The following is a 21,741-nucleotide window of genomic DNA, read 5'->3' as shown; positions in this document are numbered from 1 at the left end:
TTCACTGAAAGAAAAAAAAAAGAGGAACAAGAGTGTTATTATGTGCAACATTCTGCTTCATTTAGACTTTCACCTTGACTTACAAGGCTTAGTGAAAGCCTTTCTAATGAGGTTAAGATTTTCTGTGAGCCTTGCTGAGATGTCTATTGAAGAGTGGAGAGTAAAACTGAAGAATGTTCAAATGGGGCCCCAAAATACCTGCATGGTTTTACAGTTTTAAAAAAGTTTTGAGGGTGCTATAACCTTGGAGACTGTTTCACCAACACACAACTAAAATGCAAACTGCTAAAGATGGCTATCATGTAATGTTCAGTGAGTGTTAGTACCTTATTATTGACAGAGATGACCAAAGGAGTGAGTATATTGTAGGAGGTGGTGGAGGAGAAAACTAGGGGATGGGGTGCCTGAGGCTCAGACAGCCCCAAACTCTTGCTGACAAGAGGCTGATCATAACACTCTGTGTTGAGTTCTGCACAGAGTAACTCTCCTTTGAGAGCTTTTGCAACTTGACACAGTTTCAGAAAGCAAGCTGGACTCCTTTTGAATAAAACCAAACCAGAAGATGTGCTCCAGGATTTCACTTAATGCACCTCAGCCACTAATGAATATTCACAGGTCCAGAGAAGTGAAACCTCCTGCATGCATACAGAACAGACATCAGGTCCCCACCAGCAACTCTGCTGATTTACAGACTCCCTTCTGTTGGGTCACACTGATAATGTCACTAGTCTGGTCTCCTGTTGTACTCCAGACCACTACATTCCACTCAGGTGACTCTTACACTGCACCTTGAGGCTTCAGGGAGACTGCAAGACTTTCAGCCTGCAAGACTAAAACACATGCCACAAACAAGGGTGTGATTGCCCAATGTGCTTGCTGGGTCTGTGAACTGATGGATAAGATTATCTAAAGCATCTGGTGCTAGATTCATGCTTTGTGCTTCTAGAGGATTCTTTATACATTCATACATACGACATACAACTCCTCTGCATAAGCAGACCTTGAACAGTGTTAAATTCATTGAGGATAGCTGCTAGCATGTGTTCTTCCTAAATGCCCTTTATTTTTGCAGAACTTGAGCACAGTTGATATCAGATGAAAAGGCTTTGACTTTACTTGGCGGAATAGAAGCAGGGAATGCATTGCACAATCATTGATTCTTTTTGCCTTCCAGTAGCTTAACTATGATAAAGCATCTTATTGTTCAAATATTTATTTCATAAGACAGATGTATGGAGATGGTTTTTTATAGAAGTGATTTATCTACCCAAGGCCCAGACATCACTCCTCATCTGTTTTATCCCCTTTAAAATAACTCTTCCATATAGGGAGCAATTTAATACTTACCCTGCAGTCAAACACCTTAAGAGCTTTCTTTTTTAAGGTGTAGGAGTCCAAAACATGAGCCCCCCCCTTGATTTCTCCTAGTATCAAGGATCCCTGTGGTGATCAAACCTCTGCTGACAGGACAGAATCACAGAATGGGTCAGGTTAGAGGGGACCACAGTGGGTCATCTGGTCCAACCTCCGTGCTCAAGCAGAGTCATCCTAGAGCACATGCCACAGAGCATGGTGTCCAGATGGTTCTCAAACATCTCCAGTCAGGGAGACTCCACAACCTCTCTGGGCAACCTGTTCCAGTGCACAGTCACTCACACAGTAAAGAAGTTCTTCCTCATATTCAGGTGGAACTTCCTGTGTATCAGTTTCTGTCTGCTGCCTCTTTTCTTACTGCTGGGCACCACTGAGCAGAGCCTGAATGCATCTTCTTGACACACTCCCTTAAGATACTCCCAGACACTGATGACGTTCCCTCTCAGCCATCACTTCTTGAGGCTGAACAGGCCCAGCTCCCTGAGCCTTTCCTTGTAAGACATGCTCCAGACCCTTGGTATGATGTCCCAGGGCAGCATGCCTTACAATGCTGGTACTTCATTTCAACCCAGGGAATCAGAGGCTCCCATCTCCCAGGCTTGTAGGCACTGGAGAGCCCACTTCTAGCAAACGTCTGTGTGCGATGAGTGGAAACCTGAAGGTTCCTCAGCAACACAGAGGGCAAAACAAACGCATTGCCCGGCGGGGCCGCTGTGTGGACAGACGAAGGGTACGGACACAAGCGGGGTATGGACGCACGGAGGGCAGCCCCGGAGCGGCAGGCAGGGCGCCCAGCCAGAGCCGCACCCCCTCCGCGGCCTCACCCGGGCGTCCCCGGCCGCGCTCCCGCCCATTGGCAGCGCGGGCCGCGGAGGGGGGGCGGTGAGGGGAGCCCGCCCCGTGGGCACACGCGAGCCGGAGCGTTGCTCGGAGCCAGGCAGTCATAGCCCATAACTGCTGACTCATTGTAGCTCCCGCTTGAAAACCGGCGGGCAGCCGGGTTCTGCAGTTAACTCGTGCTCACACCGGCGTCCCTCCCCTCCCTCGGGAACGGCCCGGCCTCCTCCGGCCCGGCCCGGACGCTGAGCTGAGGCTCGGGAAAGGGCCGAGCCAGCCCGCCCGGCCCTGCGGCCCCCCTGCCCTGCGCTGCTGCCGCCGCAGCCGCCGCCGCACCGCGCGGGCCCTGCGCTCCGCCCCGGCCGGGGCCGCGGGGGCGCTCGGAGTCCCGCCCGCGCGGCGCGCACACACACAGGGATACACACACACACACCAGGACACACGGACACTCACACGCGGGGCACTGGGACATAGACACAGGTACACGGAGGCGCACCCCGCGCCGCAAACATGGCGCTGGTGCCCTGCCAGGTGCTGCGCGCCGCCATCCTCCTGTCCTATTGCTCCATCCTGTGCAATTACAAGGCCATTGACATGCCCGCGCATCAGACCTATGGAGGCAGCTGGAAATTTCTGACCTTCATAGACCTGGTAAGTGCCCCCGGCGGCCGCCGTGGCCCTGCCCCCTCCCTCGGGCTGCCCGTGGAGCGGCCGCGGCCCGGGTGCATTGCGGCCCCCGCGCTCGACGGCTTCGCCATGCGGTGACCTTAAAGCGGGGCGGCGACATGTTGGGGCTGCAGGGCCGGCCGTGAGAGGAGCCGGCCGGACACCGCGGAGCAGGGTGGTTTGAACGGAGACAGGCACGGACAAAGCCGAGCGGCTGCTGCCTGTAAGCGGCCGTGGGGAAGGTGTGCCTGATGGCCTGCACCCGTCCCAGTGCTGATGATGTGTTTTGCCTTTTCTAATGGCCGACAGTGAACACCAGAACCTGCTGGCCCAGCATCTGGCTCCCGTGTGCTGTCAAAATAAAATATATGTCTTGCTCCTTTTGGCCCTTCTGAGGAATCCATCCGTGACAGGTGCAAGTGTGTCAGCGATGCAAAAAGCACCAGGCAACTCCAGCTTGCCAGATCCAGTTAGTTTTGGTTGCAAATCCATAAACGAGTGTATGAAATAAAAGACATGTCATTTCATCATATTTCTTCATAAGGGTCCAGATCTGTAAGAGTCACCAGCATGCCGGCCTGCTGGAGAGCACCAGGTGCTAGTCAGGGCTATTTTTAATGTGAGCTTCCTAGGCGTGCTGCCCCCACAACAAGTGTTCCCTAAGTGCAGGTGGGAGGAGAGGGGGCGGGAGGAAGAGAGGAGATGGGAGGAGAAAATTGGTTTCTGGTTCAGAAATATGATAGCCAGCTTACACCTAGTACCTAGATCAAAATACTTTTTTTCTTTGTATCCACGGTGTAACTAGGTGAGAAATTTTGCGGTTCCAGCTCACTGAAAAGTCCCAAAATGCAAGTATTTCAGTGCCTCCCAGTGATAACACCTCTCTCAGAACTTCATTGTAGATTCACAAGTACTGCTGTTGCTGTTGCCTACACGCATGGTACTGACTCAATAGGTTGAGTTTGTGGGCTTGGACACCAAAGACTCAAACACTCATAGCCAAGCAGGTCAAGTGTGCAAATTTCTCTATCAGGATTAAGTTAAGGTTCACTGAGGTCTGTACTTTATTTGCAGAGAAGAGGCATCTGCTGTATTTTTCACTTAGCCAGGATAATTCTTTTTGCAGGTGCAAAAAAATGCTAGAGCTCTGAGATTCTACAGCAGTAACTAGTACTTTTGCTGCAACTCTAAATTAGTGTCTCAAGGCTTGATGTTTCTCTGGAGGACAAACTAGAATCAATGTTTTTTACCTTTTGGGTTGCTGAACAGTACTGTCTCTAATATTGGTTAATAGACGTTAAAATAAAATCCCAGTAAGTTAGGGGGGTAGCTGTTGACTTCAGTGACAGTTGAACTGGAAGTGAACCAGCCAAAGGTAAAAGCTGATAATCTCTTTGAGTCTTCTTCACCTTTTTCTCTTTTCTCTAGCCCTGACAGTTGCTTGAGGGCTAAGTCAACCAGGGCTGTCATACAGTGAAAATTTAACTGCAAATGATTGTCATCATTTCCCAAAAATTATAGCCTTGTCAATGGCAAGTTCATGTGGGGTTTTCCATCAAAGCATGTACACGGTCCAGGCTACTTCTGTTGAGGCTCAAAAGGTCATGGTAAATATGCAATGCTTTCTAAAATAGCTAGAATAGTTATCAACTGCAGCTAGTTATTTCTGTCCTTTACCTAATAGTTGTCATGTGTTTCTCATAGTCAAGCCCAGTAGTTGAGAAAAGATTTAGCTATTTCTTACAATGTTCAGTCCTTCAAAATAACACACAGTTCAATGACTTGAATGCCTTTCTCAGTGACTAGCCAGCATGTAGAGCTCTCCACTTGCCAGTGATATGTCTTTATGTCCAAATGGCCCTGCCAGTATCTTCTGTGAGCAATTGTATCTTTCTGTTCCCTGGGACAGCTAGGAGATTTGACAAAACAAAACCAGTTAGGTTCCTGAGGAGGATTCCAGGAGGTATGGTTGGAGGATGTTAGGCACATTTCCAAAATCCTGTATCTTGACTAAGTCTTGAAAAGCTCTTCCATAAGTTTCAGTTTGCTCAGCCATGTGCACTGTTCCTGTGTCAGTCACATTCAAAGGCTGTCTAGACAAAATATCATCAATGCCAGAGTCTTGGCAGACGTGTGTTCTTGCTACAGATTGTACCTCCACAAACAGAGATTTCATCTTTGACATCACAGAAGCACGTAGAAGTTCTTTCTGCTTCCAAAAACTGCTACCAGTTTTTGAGAAAAGTCAGTTTATTACTTTAATCTGAAAAGTAATTTGGAATTTTTTCCATCTGTCCATTTGCAAAGGAATGTTTGTTCCAGTCTCAGTATCCATAAATCTCTTGGAGTCTTAAGTAGCCAGTTTTGTAGAGGTGCTGTGAGAAATGATTTACAGTTATCAGCAGGTATTATACATTTGAACTGAATTCTAGTAGTTTGGACTCTAAAACATGGGGCAGTAAAACATAAGTGTATGCAGTGGCTTGAACAGTAGACTTTGAGCCCTCATACTGTTCACAGAAGTTAAACACTATGAGGAAGTTTTTAAATACAAAGGTAATGTCCGTGTCGATCCAAAGTATTTTGGATGTTCATATCTAAGTAGTGTCTTGGATAACAACGTTCATCCTTAATCTCTCCTGTCCTTGAATTAGGAAAGAAAACAAATGCAACCAATGAATTTTAATTGGTGTCATTCTGATGACTTACTATTTTTTTTGCAGTTGCAAATCTGGTGACAACATTCCCTAAAACACCACTGACAGTGGAGTATTTTTCTGGTTTATGAAGCAATGCACAGGCAATATGTTTTGACATTACATTCAAGATGCTCCTGACTGTTGCTACTAAAAGTAATACCTCCACTTCAGCCTTTCTTCTTCATATATAGGGGTGGTAGATACTTAGCCTGCTTTTTGAAAAGGTGGTAAAGAGACCTGCCTAGTACCTGTATATTCCAAAGCCCACCCAGAAAAGACAGCAGTGTCTTCTTTGTCATGTATAGAGCGGAAAACCAAAATCAGTTGTTGGACCCAGCAGATGGAATTATGAATATTCAGGCTAGTTCAAAACTACGTGTTGCTTTCATTTAAACTCAAAACACAAACCAAGCCCTGAGGTTAGTGCCTGTGAAAATAGCAAAGAATTGGATTCACATGGGATATTTCAAGAAATGGGCCTAAAATTTCTTGTATAGCTGCCTTTGTTTAACTGAGATTCGTGATTTTGTGCTTTAATAGTAGGATGCTGCAAGACAGCACTGTCCTGTGCCGCATCCCATAAATACATTGTTGAGCCTCATAGCTGAAATTTAAGTTTGGCAGGAAATGATGCCAACAAATATTCTTTGCAATAAGTTTGTCATCTTATATAAATCTCTCACAAATTTTCCTTACGCAGTTCTGTAGGTACTTGAAGTAGCTGGATTAAAGATAATAGTGTTTGGTCATCCTCCATACACTGCAATCACACACTTGCCTTTATAAATACACATTTGTTGAGGAATCCATTGCATCAACTCGTTTAAAAGTTGCTATTGCATTTTATTCGTCAGTTTCTCTTGGATCTCTTACTTTTGTTGGGAGAGGAGGCAAAATTGAATAGAATTTGTCTTCTGGAATAAAGTGGAGAGTCTGTGGGTGCCAAAAGAAGACCGAATCTACTTTATGTGTTTGGGTGTGTGTAATAATTAGCAGAAAAGTAACTTAGAGTTCTAAGTATATACCTCCTTAGTAAAGGATGTGCTGGTCTAAATAGCTTCTAGTTTTCATTGTGCAGTTTTTCTGAAAATCTTATTCCTCAAAGAAAGTAGAGTAAACCAAGATACGAGTGCACATATATTAACAAATTATGTTTTTTTGGTTTTGTATTTTTTAGTCTTAAGGTCTCCCTGATAGGCAGCACAGGGTAGTTACAGAGACAGAAAGCAAGGCCAGATTTTTGGAAGCAGTCTCAAGTGTTGTATTTTATGATTAATCATCATAAAATTAATAGTCCCATTTTGAATATCAGAAGGTTAACCTGGGTATTCCTATGACTTGATTCAGCACAGCCAAAGCTAGAGAGGAACAGATTTTGCTCATATATAAATCTGCCTGAGTTATACATTTATTATTCTCTTGAAAGAAATAGCAGGATGTCTATGTGAACTTTTTATACATTGCCTGACAGATTGAGTTCTACAAAAAATAGGTATGTGCTCTGTTCCTAGCACAGATTTTTTGCCAGTAAATGCAGGTGGTTTTTTTCAGAAAACACCATTAGATTTAGTTTGATTAAGTTCAAATAAATGATCAGAATTTATATCCTTGTCTCTGAAAACTTTCAGAGGACCTTGTTATCAACAGGACTAGAAATTTGAGTTGACTTATAATTTATTTAATTAGTGTATTCGTTATTAAGTTGTATGAGATACAGTTACTGGACAACAAAAAAAGATAACAGTTTAGCAAAATGCAGCTAAAACGTTTTGGTGATTTGTGCCTAATTTGGATTTAGTGGAGCTGATAAGAAATAAAAGGACATGAAAATACCAGAGGCCAATAGTTTCAGGATGAAGGAATAATAAACAGTACCATTGATGTATTATTTGAAATTGAGTGAGTTTCATTGCTAACTGTATGGGTTACACTTGCCACAAGCAGAGGACAAAAGTGAAAACACATTCCACACTCTGTGGAATATAACTATGACTCTTTTACATGATTTCCCTTAGAAAAATAAATTTCACCTTATAATTTCCTTTTTCATCATCTGTAAAGTTAGCCTGATATGCAAGTGTTTTATGGCTGTTGAGTGAAAAGGTTCCAGAAGCGTAAAATATTACTATGCATTATTCCCAGTAGTAATTAACCATCATATCTAAATACCTCTGTGGTGTTACAGAGAATACAGTCAATGGAGAATTTATCAGTACATAAAAAAGGATTTTTTTTTAAGGAATAACAAGATGAGGTTTCTTAATGATACTTAAGGTATTTGAGAGAAAAGGTAACAATATACATAGAAGAGCCTTTTAAGTATTTCAGAGCTTTTTTTTTCACTCTTGGGCCGTAAACATGTCTGGGGAAGAGTAATGTACAGTGCTGTTGATGCAGTTATAAAAATGTAATAGTGTCACCCTTCTTTATTCATAGATCTGTGTTTTCCATTTGCTGTTGGTAGGACTATTACAAATTGAGTGGAATTTGAGCACTACATTGAAGTGTTCCATTTTCACGTTGCATTAGTCTGCCCTTATTTTACAGTAGTACTTAAGTATGATGTACATTTAATTTGGGAATTCTCAGGGAAGTTATGGCTATCCTGAACTATTTGTGTTGGCAATAGGGTTGGCAGCATAAAGCAGGAGAATGGAAGAGAGGAAAAATTGGGATCACTTTCCATGATGATAGATTTACCTAATGTCAGTAATATTATTTTAGAACTTGGAGCAGGTAAATGATATGCAGCAGTGCTGTGTTTTACACTGGCATACAGTCTGTAGAGTTTTGCTAGAAGAGTTTCAAATGATGACAACTTCAAGAAGTTGGTTTAGTAGTCTTTCAGTTGCCCTTTGAAAAACATCCTATTTACTTAAGTTGTATAACAGTTCAATTGTTTTCTTTAAAATTTTATTACAGCAGTAAAGATAATTCAGATAATCTTATATGCCTTCATATGGCAAAATTGTTTTATACAATTAGTTTAAACAAGGACAACACATCTAGTGTTCCACATTAGTGTTCTTTGCTGAAGTCATTTGGGTTCTGAGCTGTCCTAATCCATTGTGAACATAAGTATTTAAAAATTATTTAATCAATGTATCTTTGACCTTATATTTGAGTTATGTTAATGCAGCCATGTAAGTTTATACAATAAATAGATTCTGGAAGATTGGCCTTTTTAAGTGTAGTAAAGATCTATATAAACTATCAAATAATATTCTTAACTAATATAGAAAATTGCCAACTTAGTGTTCTAAATTAAATATATTTGTAATAAAAATCAAATAACACTTGATTCTTTGCAGTTACATGAACCTTAGGATGTACAACGACTTGTAGGGTAGATTGCCATGTGTTTAGGCTGAAAAAGAGTATGTGGTAATATGCCACTGTACAACAAATCTGAAGTTGACCTTTAAGTAAAGAAAAGCCTTTATGAAATGACAGAACCTTCACATTCCACAGACATAAGTTTGAAGATTTGATTAAGTAAAATGATAGAATGTAATTTGGAAAAAATAGGCAATTCTGCAGTCTGTTGAACACACTATATGAGATTCATTGTGAGGGATTATGGTATGTATTCATCTGAACAAACCAATTAAAAAGAAATCTTAGATTCCTTCTATTAGATGAAGTATTTTCTATGCTGCAACCTTCCATATCTAATAATAGGTTTTGTGAGGGCCTGCATATCCTAATGCAATATTTAGAAAACATTTTTCTAATTGTGCTACTTTAGTACAGTCTCTGATGTTGGGAGGAGCTCATTGTGAGTGGAGAATTTCTTGTCATTTGGAGTTCTAATTGCTAATGAAATTCTAGACAGTAAATGTAAAAAAGATCACCAGTGACAGGTTCGTATGCTTTCTGCAGAATTCAAGAGTGAAATAAGTATTGGTGTACGAGAAAGTTCACATTGGATATTTCTGTATTTGAAATGAAAGTGATGTTATTGCTTGCAAAACACTCATACAAGACATCAAACTCCTCTCAGTGTAGATTTTTGAGATTTTTTTAAAGTATTTGAATCTGAGGCCTAGTCTTCTCATCTTAATGTTTCACTCTATGTATGTATATATGGATAAATATGGCATATAAGGTAGAAACAAAATTGACAACTGACTTATTTTGTAGACCAACTCTTTGAATGAGTGAGTATGAAAAGCTTTCATCCTTCCAGTGAAAGCTTTTTCAAATTTTGCCTTATTTGCCAGCATTTATTTGTATAATTACATTTTCCCCGTACTGTATTTTCCAAGGCTCCGAATTTGTTATTAGTCTTCAAAGCTTTGCAGGCTTTGTTCCATTACTCTTACTATGTATAATGCAAGATTTTTTTCAACTCAGCATAGTTAAGTATGCTACCAGTGAAAAAGCTGTGTTTAACTTTAGTGGATGGAAAACAACCCAACTCTGAAGAAAAAAAAAACTCTTGGAAGTAAAACTTCCAGACTTTTCAGACAGGAAGAAACTCTAAGTTAAAATTTATAAGTATGTGTTGGTAAGACTTAAAAACAAGCCCCTCTCCCAATTAGAACTGTGATTAGGTTTTGGTTGTTGCAAAATTGCTTTTATGCTGCAAATTTTAGGGATTCTATTGGTTGAAAACAGGCTAAACTTATGTGAAATGCTAGGGAAAAATAAGAACCTGATTTTCATTTGTATGAAGGCTTGTTCTGGCAATGTAGCTAGATCCCAATTTTCCCTTGAGAGTTTCAAAGTACCATTTGAATGCCTCTAGTTGTATTCCCTGAACATCCTGTCTTGCCACTGCCCATACAAGCATCCAGTTTACAGTAGGTTTTCCAAACAAATATGCCAAAAGGTGAAGTTGTATAATAATTTCCACTTATTCTGTTTGTGGCTGACATGGTTCAGGTATTTTTGCTGCAGTTGTCTGTCAGGTTAGTTGTTTTAAAGTGCATGAGGACTCTGCAGTGTAGCTTAAAACAAAACTAGTACTGCTGCATTTTTCCTAGCTGAATATTTGGTGTCCTGGTAAAGTAGAATAGAATGTGCAGGAGAGCAGGATGTAAAATCCCTCACTAATTTCTTCCTTACTTGTAAACACACAAGGGGTAGTGGGTTTTTGCAATTAATTGGTCCAGCTGAAACAATTTAAGAGGCTGAATCTTAACTCTACAAATGCTGCTAGACTCTTCAGACTGTTTGAGCTGCTTGTGCAGGGAGGGACCTAGCTGAGAAATTAAATTTTAATCTATTAGGGATTGATTGGCTCATTTTTAGTTTCAGGCAGTGCTTTCTGTATGTGTATATTTTTTTAAATCTAGGGGTTTGTGTGCCTGAGGGCAAATTTACTTTTTTCTTCCCTATATTTGTGTGTACTTTCTAATGTGTCTTGAAGCCTTCTGGTCCTGGCAGCACATAAGTAATAAATCATTATTTATTATTATTGCTAATATTATTAGAATTCAGCACAAGTGGGAGTTCCACATGCAAAGTACAGGTGGCATATGTTCCTAAATGTACTTGATCAGATGCAAAAGGAAGAAAAAGAAACTGCTGACTTAAACTGTGGCTATATGAATTGGTGAAATGCAAGAATACAAAAGGGATGTTTGCCCTGCGAGGTGCTTAACAAGTGCGTGCCTGTGAAAGTGGTGGGAGCCTTTCAGACAGCTGATGGCGGGGCAAGTGGCTGATCCTGAGGCACGGCAGTGGGGCCCTTGCCCACAGGGAAGACACAAGTTGTTTATGGCCAGTGCTTGCGCAGGCTCAGCCGTGTAAAGAAAGGAAGTAGGGAAGTGAGGGAGAAAAGGAATCGGACATGACAGCGCTTTGGACCTGGGGCGCGTAGGTGTCAGAGTGCACCGTCTTGTGTTGTGACAAACTGGTATTTAGGTATTTGACTGCTGGCTATGGGGACAAAGTGAGGGAAAGCAAAGGGTGGAGTTGCAGGGTGGCTGGTATTTCTTGGCTAAACCAGCATGTGTTAGCTCCCTCAGACTTCCCTCCTTTCCTTTTCCTCTCTGTCATTTCTTCCTCCCACACACCCACACAGTCTCCCCACACAGCCCCCCTGGCTGGGGGCACTGGTGCCACAGCACCACTTCTCTGCGCATACGTGTTTGGCTTAGCATGCTGTGCTCAGCGCAGGGTGCTTGCAAAGCTTGTCCCTAGTTAGAAGCCATATGCGCTGACAGATGCAGAGGTCCCCATTTGCTGTTCACTTAGGCTTACAAACAAATGGAGACTCCATGCTGTGAAAACTTTCTTAACCTGGGTTTACTTGTTCTGTCTATGTTCTAAGGACTGTGCAGTAAACACAATTGTCTGCATTCCAGTAGGTCCCAGGCAGTGAGTCCCAAGAGTGTGTGTCGCAGTAGAAATCTCTGCTATGCGGAACTGGATGGCATTGTACTTTTAAACTGGACGTTCAGGAGGCTGGAAGGGATTGGTGTGTTCAGGTGTGGATACACATCTTTGTGTACTTTTGATATAATAGTTATTTACCTATGCTGCACATAATTTGAAAATACCAAACTGTCAAAGAGCTACTCTGTTCCATAGCCTCTCCATATGCTGTGCACATCTCAGGGTAAATTGGTCTGCTACTACTGAAGTCAGTTTAGGTGACCAATTAATGAGCAATGGGTCAAAGATTACACCAGTTCAAGATGGCTGTTCAAGTTTTTCAGTGTCGACTATAGAGGACAGGAGAGAGCAGACAGCGTTTGGGTTAGCTGTCTCATGACCTACCATGGCTAGAAAGGGATATCCCTGCATTTATTAAGGAGCTAATGATCTTTCTAATTCTAATATATTATTATCAAAGATTAGCATTCAAATCTCCTTGACTCATTGCCAGTATAATTTCAGAAGCTAGACACCTCTGGTTTTCCACAGATTTTATTCTCTGCTTTTAAGTTATATGTCATTTCAGGCTAAGTTTTTTTTTTTTTTTGTCACGGTTTGAGGAAGAAGCTACTTACAATTATTACCAATATCACCAAAATACTTCAAAGCTGTTTTGCTCCCTATTAATTACAAGGCTGAGTTCAAATGATGAGGTATTTTATGACAATACATTTTAGAAAAGTGTGGTGGGACCTCTTGTTACTTTGAGGATTTGGACCAGTGGGATCTGAACTTCTTGATTTTAAAATTCAACCTGCAACATAAAAGCAAAATATGAATCTTGAGGGTGTGCAAGGGATGACTCTTTTCATCAACTGCTGGCTTTGTCAGTGAAAGTGCTGTCCCTTTGCCCTGATCCATTTCTGCCTCTTATCACCCAATCAGGCTCCTCAGTTACAAGTTGCTGTCAGCTATCAGTATATTTTCTGCCTTTTTTTTTCTTATAGGAAACCCCGTCTCCGATATCTCTTCCCCATTTTAGTATCTTCTAACCCAGCACAGTCTTCTTGATCTTTCAGCTCTGCATTGCAGTTCCAATTACACTCCCAGTGCTCTTCCAGAAGCCTGTGTTTTCCTGTCAAATGCTGCTTTTCTTACCCCACATACTCCTTACACTACTTCCCCACCATTCACACATACTGTCTTTCCTCCCAGTACATTCACTCTCATATATTTTTCTGCATTCTCACCCTGTCCTTCCCAAATAACAGACCTACTCAGTGTCATTCATTCTCTTGTGTTTTAAAAACACCTTGTATAGACCCAAACCAATAAAAAATAAGCCATTTTCCATTAGAAAAACTTGGTTTGGTGTGGCCTTAAATAAACCAATTTGGAAATTATGCTGTTACATAAGACTCTTAGCTTTGCTTTCTGTTTTTGAACAAGTTTTTAAGCATCCCGGTTACAGGAAAAAAAAGCCTGTAAGTGTTAAGCATAATGGATCATGATCCTAATGTTTATTATGGTGTTAAAATCTTGTCATTTCTTGGTAGTCTGCCATTCAATTTTTTTATGATAAAATTTCCAATTCAGAAGCAGGTCCATGATAAAAACTGACATTTAACATGAAAAATCAAAATTATGTACAGAATCGGCATCAGTATTTATTCCAACATTTTCCATCTTTGCTTTTTGTAATGTACTTGTTTTAAATGAGATGCCAAAATTATTTAAATTATATTTTATATTTCTTAATAAGAAAACTTGTCTTTTACAATCATCGTGAGGTTAGAAATCTACTACTTTCAGTGAAATGAACAAAAATGTTTTTGCACATTGCTTAGCTTTTCAGCTGTTAATAGAAGCAGCTTTTTTTTTTTTTCATGTGAACAAATACAAGTACTTATACCTTTGTAGGTGCAAATTTTGGCTGTGTGCAGACACACCGGGTGCAATTTAGGAGTAAGGAAAGAGAGAAATATACATTTCACAGTGGTAACTTTCTCCTCAAACCCACATGAAAACATACTGGTTTTTGTCAGGGGTTACCAGATACAGATGAGCCTGCTATGGCTCCACTCCCCCATTTCCAACAATAAGCAAGGCTGAACATATGCCCAGTGGACACATACAAAGACAGGCATGTAAAATCAGGTTGCCTGTAATCCAGGTCAATACAAATAAAATTCGAATTGAACTAGATGGTTTAGAGTCATTATCTTTTAAGATATGTCAGCCAGGATGTCAAGTGATGTTTGGAACAAGGAATGCTCAACATATGACCCACTTGGAGTCTGTATCCTGCCTGCTTAGCCTTCCTGTGCTGAACACAGGGCTGGGCTACAGTCAGAGTGCTGTGTTCTGGTGGGGGCACTTTGGTCTCAATGTCACTTCTGTCAGAGTTCAGCCCTAGCACAGGGCCTACCTGTGTGACACATCCCTGGAACCACTGTTCACAATTGCCTTGTGATAAAATGTTCCAGGAGGTCACTGCATCTTGCAAAGGTCCAGATCTACAGGGGTATTTTGGTGTTGCTTTTGACAGCTGATGGGAAGGTATTCTCTCTGTATTATTCACATGGGTTCTGCCTAGTTTGCACAGGAGTTGAGGTCACACATACTCCCAGCTCTGGGAGATACAAAGCATCCAGATATGCACGTGACTTAGAAATATGTGATTTTTCAGCACCTTGTAAGATAGGACATAAAATATTGAAGGAAGCTTTTTTCTGGTGTTTTTTTTGGTTTTGTTTGGTGGTTTTTTTGTTTTTGGTTTTTTTTTTTTTTTTTTGGTTTTTTTTTTAAATGCCTCTTCTGGTGTGATTGTAAATTTAGAAATTACGAATTTGCTCCAGAAGGGAAGAAAAAAATCAATCTCACAATTGCTTGTGAGGAAAAAGATTTAGATAAAGTATTTCAAAATCATGGTTTCAGAGCAGTTGAACTGATCAAGTGAAAACAAGACATTTGATTGTCTTCATTAAAATACTTGGACAAAATGACATTACAAAGGAATCAGCCAGTGCAGTGAGGAACTGCTATTCAGAAATATTTTGTCAGTGGTATTAATTGAAAGTGTGTTAAATTTCCCTCTACAAGGGACAGATCAATGTCACAAGAAGACCATAACACTGAAAGTTGTGACTTAATCATAAATATTACCTTATTTCATAGGAATTGTACCTGTGCTGTGTGGAATAGTCAATGCAAACTTAAATTTGAAAGTGAGAGTCAGAAGAGGATGTGATAAATCCAACCCCAGAAAATAACAACTGTTTAACCTTTTTCTTTTTCTTTTTTATTTATTATTTTTTAACTATGTGCAGCCTGATTACAAGAATTAGTGATGATTTTGAAGACAAAGCCAAATAATAATATGGTACAAGTTCTCTTCTGGTCAGTCTTTCCTTTGCAGATCTTGTATTTTGCCTGTCTTGTTTCTTGTGCTAAGTGAATGTATTTGCCAGACAAAGAACTGTAGTGATGGAGGCAAACATGTTTTATGAGATACTTATTTGCATAGTGTGCCTGTATCTCAGCGGTGTGTTTTCAGACAAGGTCTCTTTGGCTAGGCTGTGGTATAGACAGCCTTGAGCACTCATTCTGAATCACTCCAGTGTCTTCGTGCTAGTCTCAAGTGTATATATCTTGTGTGAGAGAATACATATCCTTGATACTCAGAATTCCATAGAGTAAACTGACCTTTTTAAAGAACTTTTCTAAGCCAGGTAGATGGGGGTTCAGCATTCTGAATCAGACCTGGAACAGACCCATCTTTTATTAATATAATGTCTTCTGATTTACTGCAGGAAGACACTGAAATGATTAAGTGTACCAGCAGTCTGCATAAAATGCCTGGGTGACCTCCGAAGCACTATGATAAATATCAAAGAAAAAATTTTAAACCTGTATGATCAGCTAAAGGAAAATTAAGGCCATATCTCAGTTTGTTGGAAATGCTGGTAAAGTAGGAAGACAGGTAGTGCCTGCAGAGTGGCAGAAGATCTAGGTCACATCTTTTTCCATATGACCTAAAATGAATGAGTATGCTGGGTTGAAATATCTTTCCACTGGAGTTTGCTTTGCAGTTTTTCTCCTTGGTGGTCTTCCCAAAAGAAAGCACAGATAAATAGTATAAACAGCTAATTGACCATTCTAAATGATCAATCTTGTCTGTTCTCTTTAGGGATGCTTACATGTGTACCATCTCCTTTGTTCTTCTTATTCCAAAAAAGAAGCAGTACACACATAGATAGAGACCTTCCAAAAAAAATTAACATCTTCTGATAGCAAGCGTCTTACTAAAATTCCTTTGTAGTGCCATTGTACCTTTTATTACAAGTTCTCAAAGCATTTAAGAAATATTTGCTAACTAAGCCTCACATCTCTCTGTGAAGAAGTGTGATTTGAACCAAATGCAATCAGAGCAGACAAGACACTGAAATTGGTTGGACATATAGTCATTAAAATCCTGTAGGAATTATCTTAGTTGTGTAATCTGTATGTATAACATTGTTAATCTCAGGTGGTTCAGGAGGTGGTGTGGGGCAGAGGCTGCCCACAGATTACCCCTATTCAGCCTTCGGGTTTTTTGCAGGGTGGGGCTGGAGGCTATTCAACCTGCTCTGCTTGGGCTGTTAAGCATCACCTCCAGTCTGCCCTGTCTCACCTAGTGACTCGCTGCTGCTGCTATTCACTAAGATATGGGAAATGTGTGGATATTGCCATTGGGTGTGAATAAACCCAGGTGCTTCTCCCTTGGTGGATCAGGAGCAACCTAACTCCACTTTGGCCCCACCTTCTTCTGCTGTCCAAGAACCACAGCCTGGGGTAGTTTTGGCTCTTCTTGGTGTTGCAAGAGGCACTGTCTTCAGCGTATGCCTACCCGCCACTGCAGAGCAAGAGATGGGAGAGGCAGGGTGCATGTTTACATGCTGGATGTAGGCGAGTGCATTTGATGGTACAGGAAGGGTGATCTGAGTACAGGCTGCTGATGAGGGAGGAAGGAAGAGACACAGCTATTTAAGTGATAGAACGTAGGCTGCTGCTGTGGGTGCAGAGTGGGTGATCGCTGCAGCAGCGCTTCAAGAGGCACTCCAGCAGGGCAAGTTGACCTTAAGAGAAAAAAGATGAGGGCTGTAGACTGGAGATCTGCCTGTATGCATGCTGAGTCCAGGACAGCCTCAGTCTGCAACAGCTGTTGGAATTACGGACATATTTCTGGACAGAAGGAGGTGTACCTGCACTGTGCAGCATATGTGGCATAAATGAAGAATCTCTGGGAAATGTTTAACCTGCTGGGTGTATACTGTGAAGTTAATCCCTGTGTGAGCAGTAGGTGTTTATGCAGGAGAACCAGGCATTCAGCAGCCTGGACAAGTACCACGAGTCCTCGCATGCTGCCTGAAGACAATTTCTAGCTGGAAAGAGGGAAAAATGAATGTAGGGTAGCTCTAACCTACACAGTGAACATGTAGGTTAGCATGGAGGCTTCCACCCACATGACCTACTTGTGGAATAGCTTCTTTTTTGAAATAAACAGCGCAGTATCATCCATGCTGGTTTGAGTAGGACGTGTATTTCTGTTGGCTGGAAGAAAGGAAGGTACAGTTGTCAAGCCCAGATGGAGGCTTTGAAATATGCATGATAGTGGCAGCTGTGTGTGGGAAGAATGAGTTGAAGTGTGTTGAGGAGGAGGAGGCTTGTTTACTGTGCTACTGTCTTCTTGTAGCTGTGGAGTTGAATGAGGAGAGAAATGCGGAATGTGTTTCATGTCTGTGGATTATTGCTTCACTGTGCTGGACAATTTTTCTCTCCCAATATTCATTACTTCTTTGAAAATTCATAAAGGATCAGTGATTTGCAGCGAAAGAGATTGCAAAGACATATCATCCATATTTAGACAATCCTCGATCCCCATGGATCAATCCCTGATTTCCTGAACTGGGCCCTTCTGCCTAAAGGATCCATCTTGAAATGGATCTGGGCTGAGGCAGCTGTGTACGTGCTTTGGGGAGGAATGTATTGTCCTGTCAGCCTTTCTGAACTAGAATTTCATGTGTGCCCTTATTTATTAGTGTATTGTGTAGTCTGTGGTTATGTATATGGTTAAGCCTATGTATGACTGGCATTTGGGGGTCGGGGCCATGTTTTTTTGCTGTTGTAGTCACTGGTTGGCTGTGATGCTCAGGGGTAGCTGCAGGTGAGTTCTGGCTGAAGGCAGTGGTGTGCAGCTCACCCTCTTCCTCATGGGGAAACAGGGGCAGCTGGGGACAGATTGCTGAGGCCTTCCAGCCAAGCCTTGCCCAAGGCAGCCTGCTGCTTGGTTCCTGGGTGTCTGCCCTTCTCTTCCTGCTTGGAAAGGCAACTTGTGGTGCTGAGCTGGGGCAGCCTGTGAGGAGATCCAGCTTTCATGGCTGTGGAGTGCACCCCCTCTTTTCAGGACAAAAGGCAATGCCAACCCTAGCCAAAAGGTTTAGTGATTCATAAGAGAGACTGTATGTACTTAGGATTATAAAAGAAAGGAGGTTGTGCCATACACAACAAAAAGCATTGCATTTATGTAGTGAAGTGGATAGGGTCAAGTTAATTCACAACCTCCTTTGGGTTTTATGTTTTCTTTAGATTTTTGTTTACAGCTTTCAGTTATCTCATTAATTAACACTTTTCTGTGGGGATAATAAGGGTTCATGTTTTTTTCTTTTTCTCACAAGAATATTTTCTAAGCATGTTTTATTATGTGTATGTTTTTTGCGTTCCCATCCCAAAGCTTGAAATCAGTATTCTCTGAATAATTCCCAAGTATCTCTTTGAGCTATGTGGCCCAAAAAGCTCTTTGACTTAAAGCAACTGATCTAAAAAAGAAGTCTGAAGATCTAGAGTTTTCTGTTAGAAGACTGTCAAGAAGGCATGAATCCTAATTACTTCTAGAATCAGAGAGTCAGTTTTAGTGTCAGGTGTTTTACTTTGTGCTAGTGCTTGGTTTGTCCTGTGCTGTCCTAAGAGCCTTTGCTCTTACACTCAGATAAGGTGTATCTGCCTCTGCAGAATGCCAGTTAATGTAGTGAATGGTTTCCAGATACACCTGATCTTGAGAGTGGCTGCCATTTCAATCTCTAATCATATGACAGTGACTTCCAAATTTTTATCAGTTGAAAGTCTACATCCCAAGTCAGTAATCTGATTTGAGCTTTAAGCTTACAGCTATCAGATTTCTATTATAAACGTCCTTCCTTCCCTCTTCATTTTCTTGTTGGTCTTTGAATAAACTGTGTTTCAGACCTTTGTAATTCATGAGGTATGTCCAAGTATTTTATAAAGAACCATAGCCACATAAGGAAGCAGCATTGGTATTTATCCTCACTATGACTTTTCCACAGCTTTAGTTTTCTCACCTCAACTGCAGCATGGACAGCAGTGTAAAGAGCCAAAGTTAGAGGTCATAAAATGTTTCGTATGGCCAGTTCTCAGGAAATTTTATAAGTCTCTAAAATCTAGTTTTCTTGAAGTCATGAAAGGCACTGAATTGATCAAAGTGTAGAACCATCAAAAAGTGAAATTTACAAGTGTTTGTGTTGGACAAACAGAAGATCTTCACAACACTTCAAACAGAAGATGCTGCTGCAAATGGAGTGTGAAAAAATTATCTGCTTAATTAGTAGTAAACAATCATGGCAGCAAAAGGATTTTAGGTGTTTATATTCTCTTAATCATAGCCCCGATCTGCTTCTAAAAATTTTACTTTGAAAATTAGGCTTGTTTTATTATTTTTCTACTCTTTTCCTAATGAGGATGTAACTTTTTTACTGCTAGAATTTCTTTGCATTCTTCATTTTTAAGGCCTTCACTTTTAAGGCCTCTAATTTGCACCTTGTGTTGCCATGTACAGCTTAGCAATACAAGTACACATCGTTATCATCTGGTAGTGCTTACATCTTGTCTTCACTTTGTATGTAGATATAGAGGAAGTGGAAAGTTCAAGACATAGCCTTTATCCAGAGTCAGTCTAATTTTCTTTCTTCCGTGAAGCAGACACCATTTAGAAATAATCTGGTAAGCAGGCAAACTGACCACTCATTTAAATTTTTGATCTCCTTGTCAAGGTCTGCAACTGAAAATATTTTTTTTTCCATGATAGAATTATCATCTGTGCATTGCTTTATCAGCAAGAGGCAGATGTAAGTGGTGTTTATTTAGAAGTGTGCATGTCTATATTTAAGTATGAGCATTCAAAAGATGTCTATAGGAGAGGGAGATAATCAAATCATGAAGAATTTCTGCCAACTGACTTCTATCAAGGTCAAAAGGATTTCTTAATAAGTCTTGGTCAATCAAGAGTTTTGACTGTCTTCTTCAAGAATGTCCTGAGCTATAAGATGTCATCACAGGAAGTAAATTCTCTGGGCTTTATTGACAATAAAAGTAGCTATTGTTACTTCCCTGGATGACGTGTTCAGGTAAAATATTATTTTCCACGGCTTTGTACCTTGGGCTATGAATTCTAGTAGGTTTCCTTATCAGTTTAAAGTCCTACCTGTAAATGTTAAATGGTTGTAGAGACTCTTCTGAAATACTAGCTGTAATTCTTCTTCACAGTTTCTTCAAATAAATCAGTAATACAGTATTTTTTTACTACATTAGCGAATATTTGTTGCCTTAATATGTAGGATATTTTATCAATTGTTCTGAACATCAAGGAAGAAATTAATAAAAGAAACACAAACCAGCAGCCTAATTTTGCCTGACAGTATGTAGAGGAATCGGTTATGGCCCTTCAGTGCGGCTTATTTGAAAGTCCTTCATGTAGACTTTTTCTATGCTTTCATTCTCCAAATGCTTAAAAAAAATAGCTTTTTTCAGAAACTTTGCTGCAGTTAAAATTCAGTAACCACCAGCAGTAGTACTGTCATGATTTAACCCTGGCCAGCAACAGAGCATCGCATGCAACCCTTGCTCATCCCCCCGTAGTGGGATGGGGGTGAGAATCAGGAGCGCAAGAGAGAGAAAACCTGTGGGTTGAGTTAAAGGCAGTTCAATAGGAAAAGCAAAGGTGATGCACACAAGCAAAGCAAAACGAGTTTGTTTGCCACTTCGCCTGGGCAGGCAGGTGTTCAGCCATCTTCAGGAAAGCAGGGCTCTGTCACACAGATGGCGTCACTCCAAACATCCCCCTCTTCCTTCTTTTTCCCGCCACTTTATGTAAGGAACATGATACCATATGCTATGGAATATCCTTTTGGTCTCTTGGGATCAGCTGTCCCAGCTGTGTCTTCTCCCAACTTCTTCTTCACCACCAGGTTCCTCTCTGGTGGGGCAAATAAAGGAGAAGGACACCCCTTTCCCCCGCCCCCTTCCCCCCAACAGGACCTGTAATGAGAATGGTTGAATCTTGTTTGTGGAGTATATGTAGGCTATAGAGAACTGAACTTGTTGTAGGGGGAAAGGTAGCAACAGTTGTCCTACTGCAGTCTCCTTGTTCTCTTTTAGCTGAATTTATCTCTGCAGGCTGAAATAAATGTAATTGTGGTGCCTTAAACAGGCATTAAAGTTCAGAGTTCTAGCTCCAGTTTTCAGGATTGATGGTGAGGAATGGCAGACTCCTTTTGAGGAGTGTACATGTCCAAGGTATTAAACTGGAAGACTCCAGTATCCCAAGACAAACTGAAACTTTCGGTTCAACCAGCAACGGAGAAAATATCTTTGGTTACATCTGTATCTTACCTCTTATATTTTAACTGTCAGAGGACTCAACTAAGTGAAAAGAGAATTTCATCCTAGTTTGTTGTTGTCTTGTCTATATTGCACACAGACATGAGCAACCACCTATGGGAATTCA

At 41.0% G+C, this 21,741-nt stretch overlaps 1 protein-coding gene across 1 annotated transcript in view; it reads left to right on the top strand.

The window, feature by feature from the left end:
- The first annotated feature begins 2,502 nt into the window (after window positions 1–2,502).
- AIG1 (androgen induced 1) overlaps window positions 2,503–21,741 on the top strand; it is a 123,161-nt gene continuing 103,922 nt past the window's right edge. Inside the window, exon 1 of the mRNA XM_084201888.1 lies at window positions 2,503–2,862. Within this exon, the coding sequence (XP_084058014.1) occupies window positions 2,722–2,862 (141 nt within the window). The 5' untranslated portion in view covers window positions 2,503–2,721. The remainder of the gene's footprint in view (window positions 2,863–21,741) is intronic.

This window comes from Fringilla coelebs, assembly GCF_963513975.1.
Source record: "Fringilla coelebs genome assembly, chromosome: 3".
Classification (NCBI taxonomy): Eukaryota; Metazoa; Chordata; class Aves; order Passeriformes; family Fringillidae; genus Fringilla; species Fringilla coelebs.
This window is presented reverse-complemented; position numbering and strand designations above follow the sequence as displayed.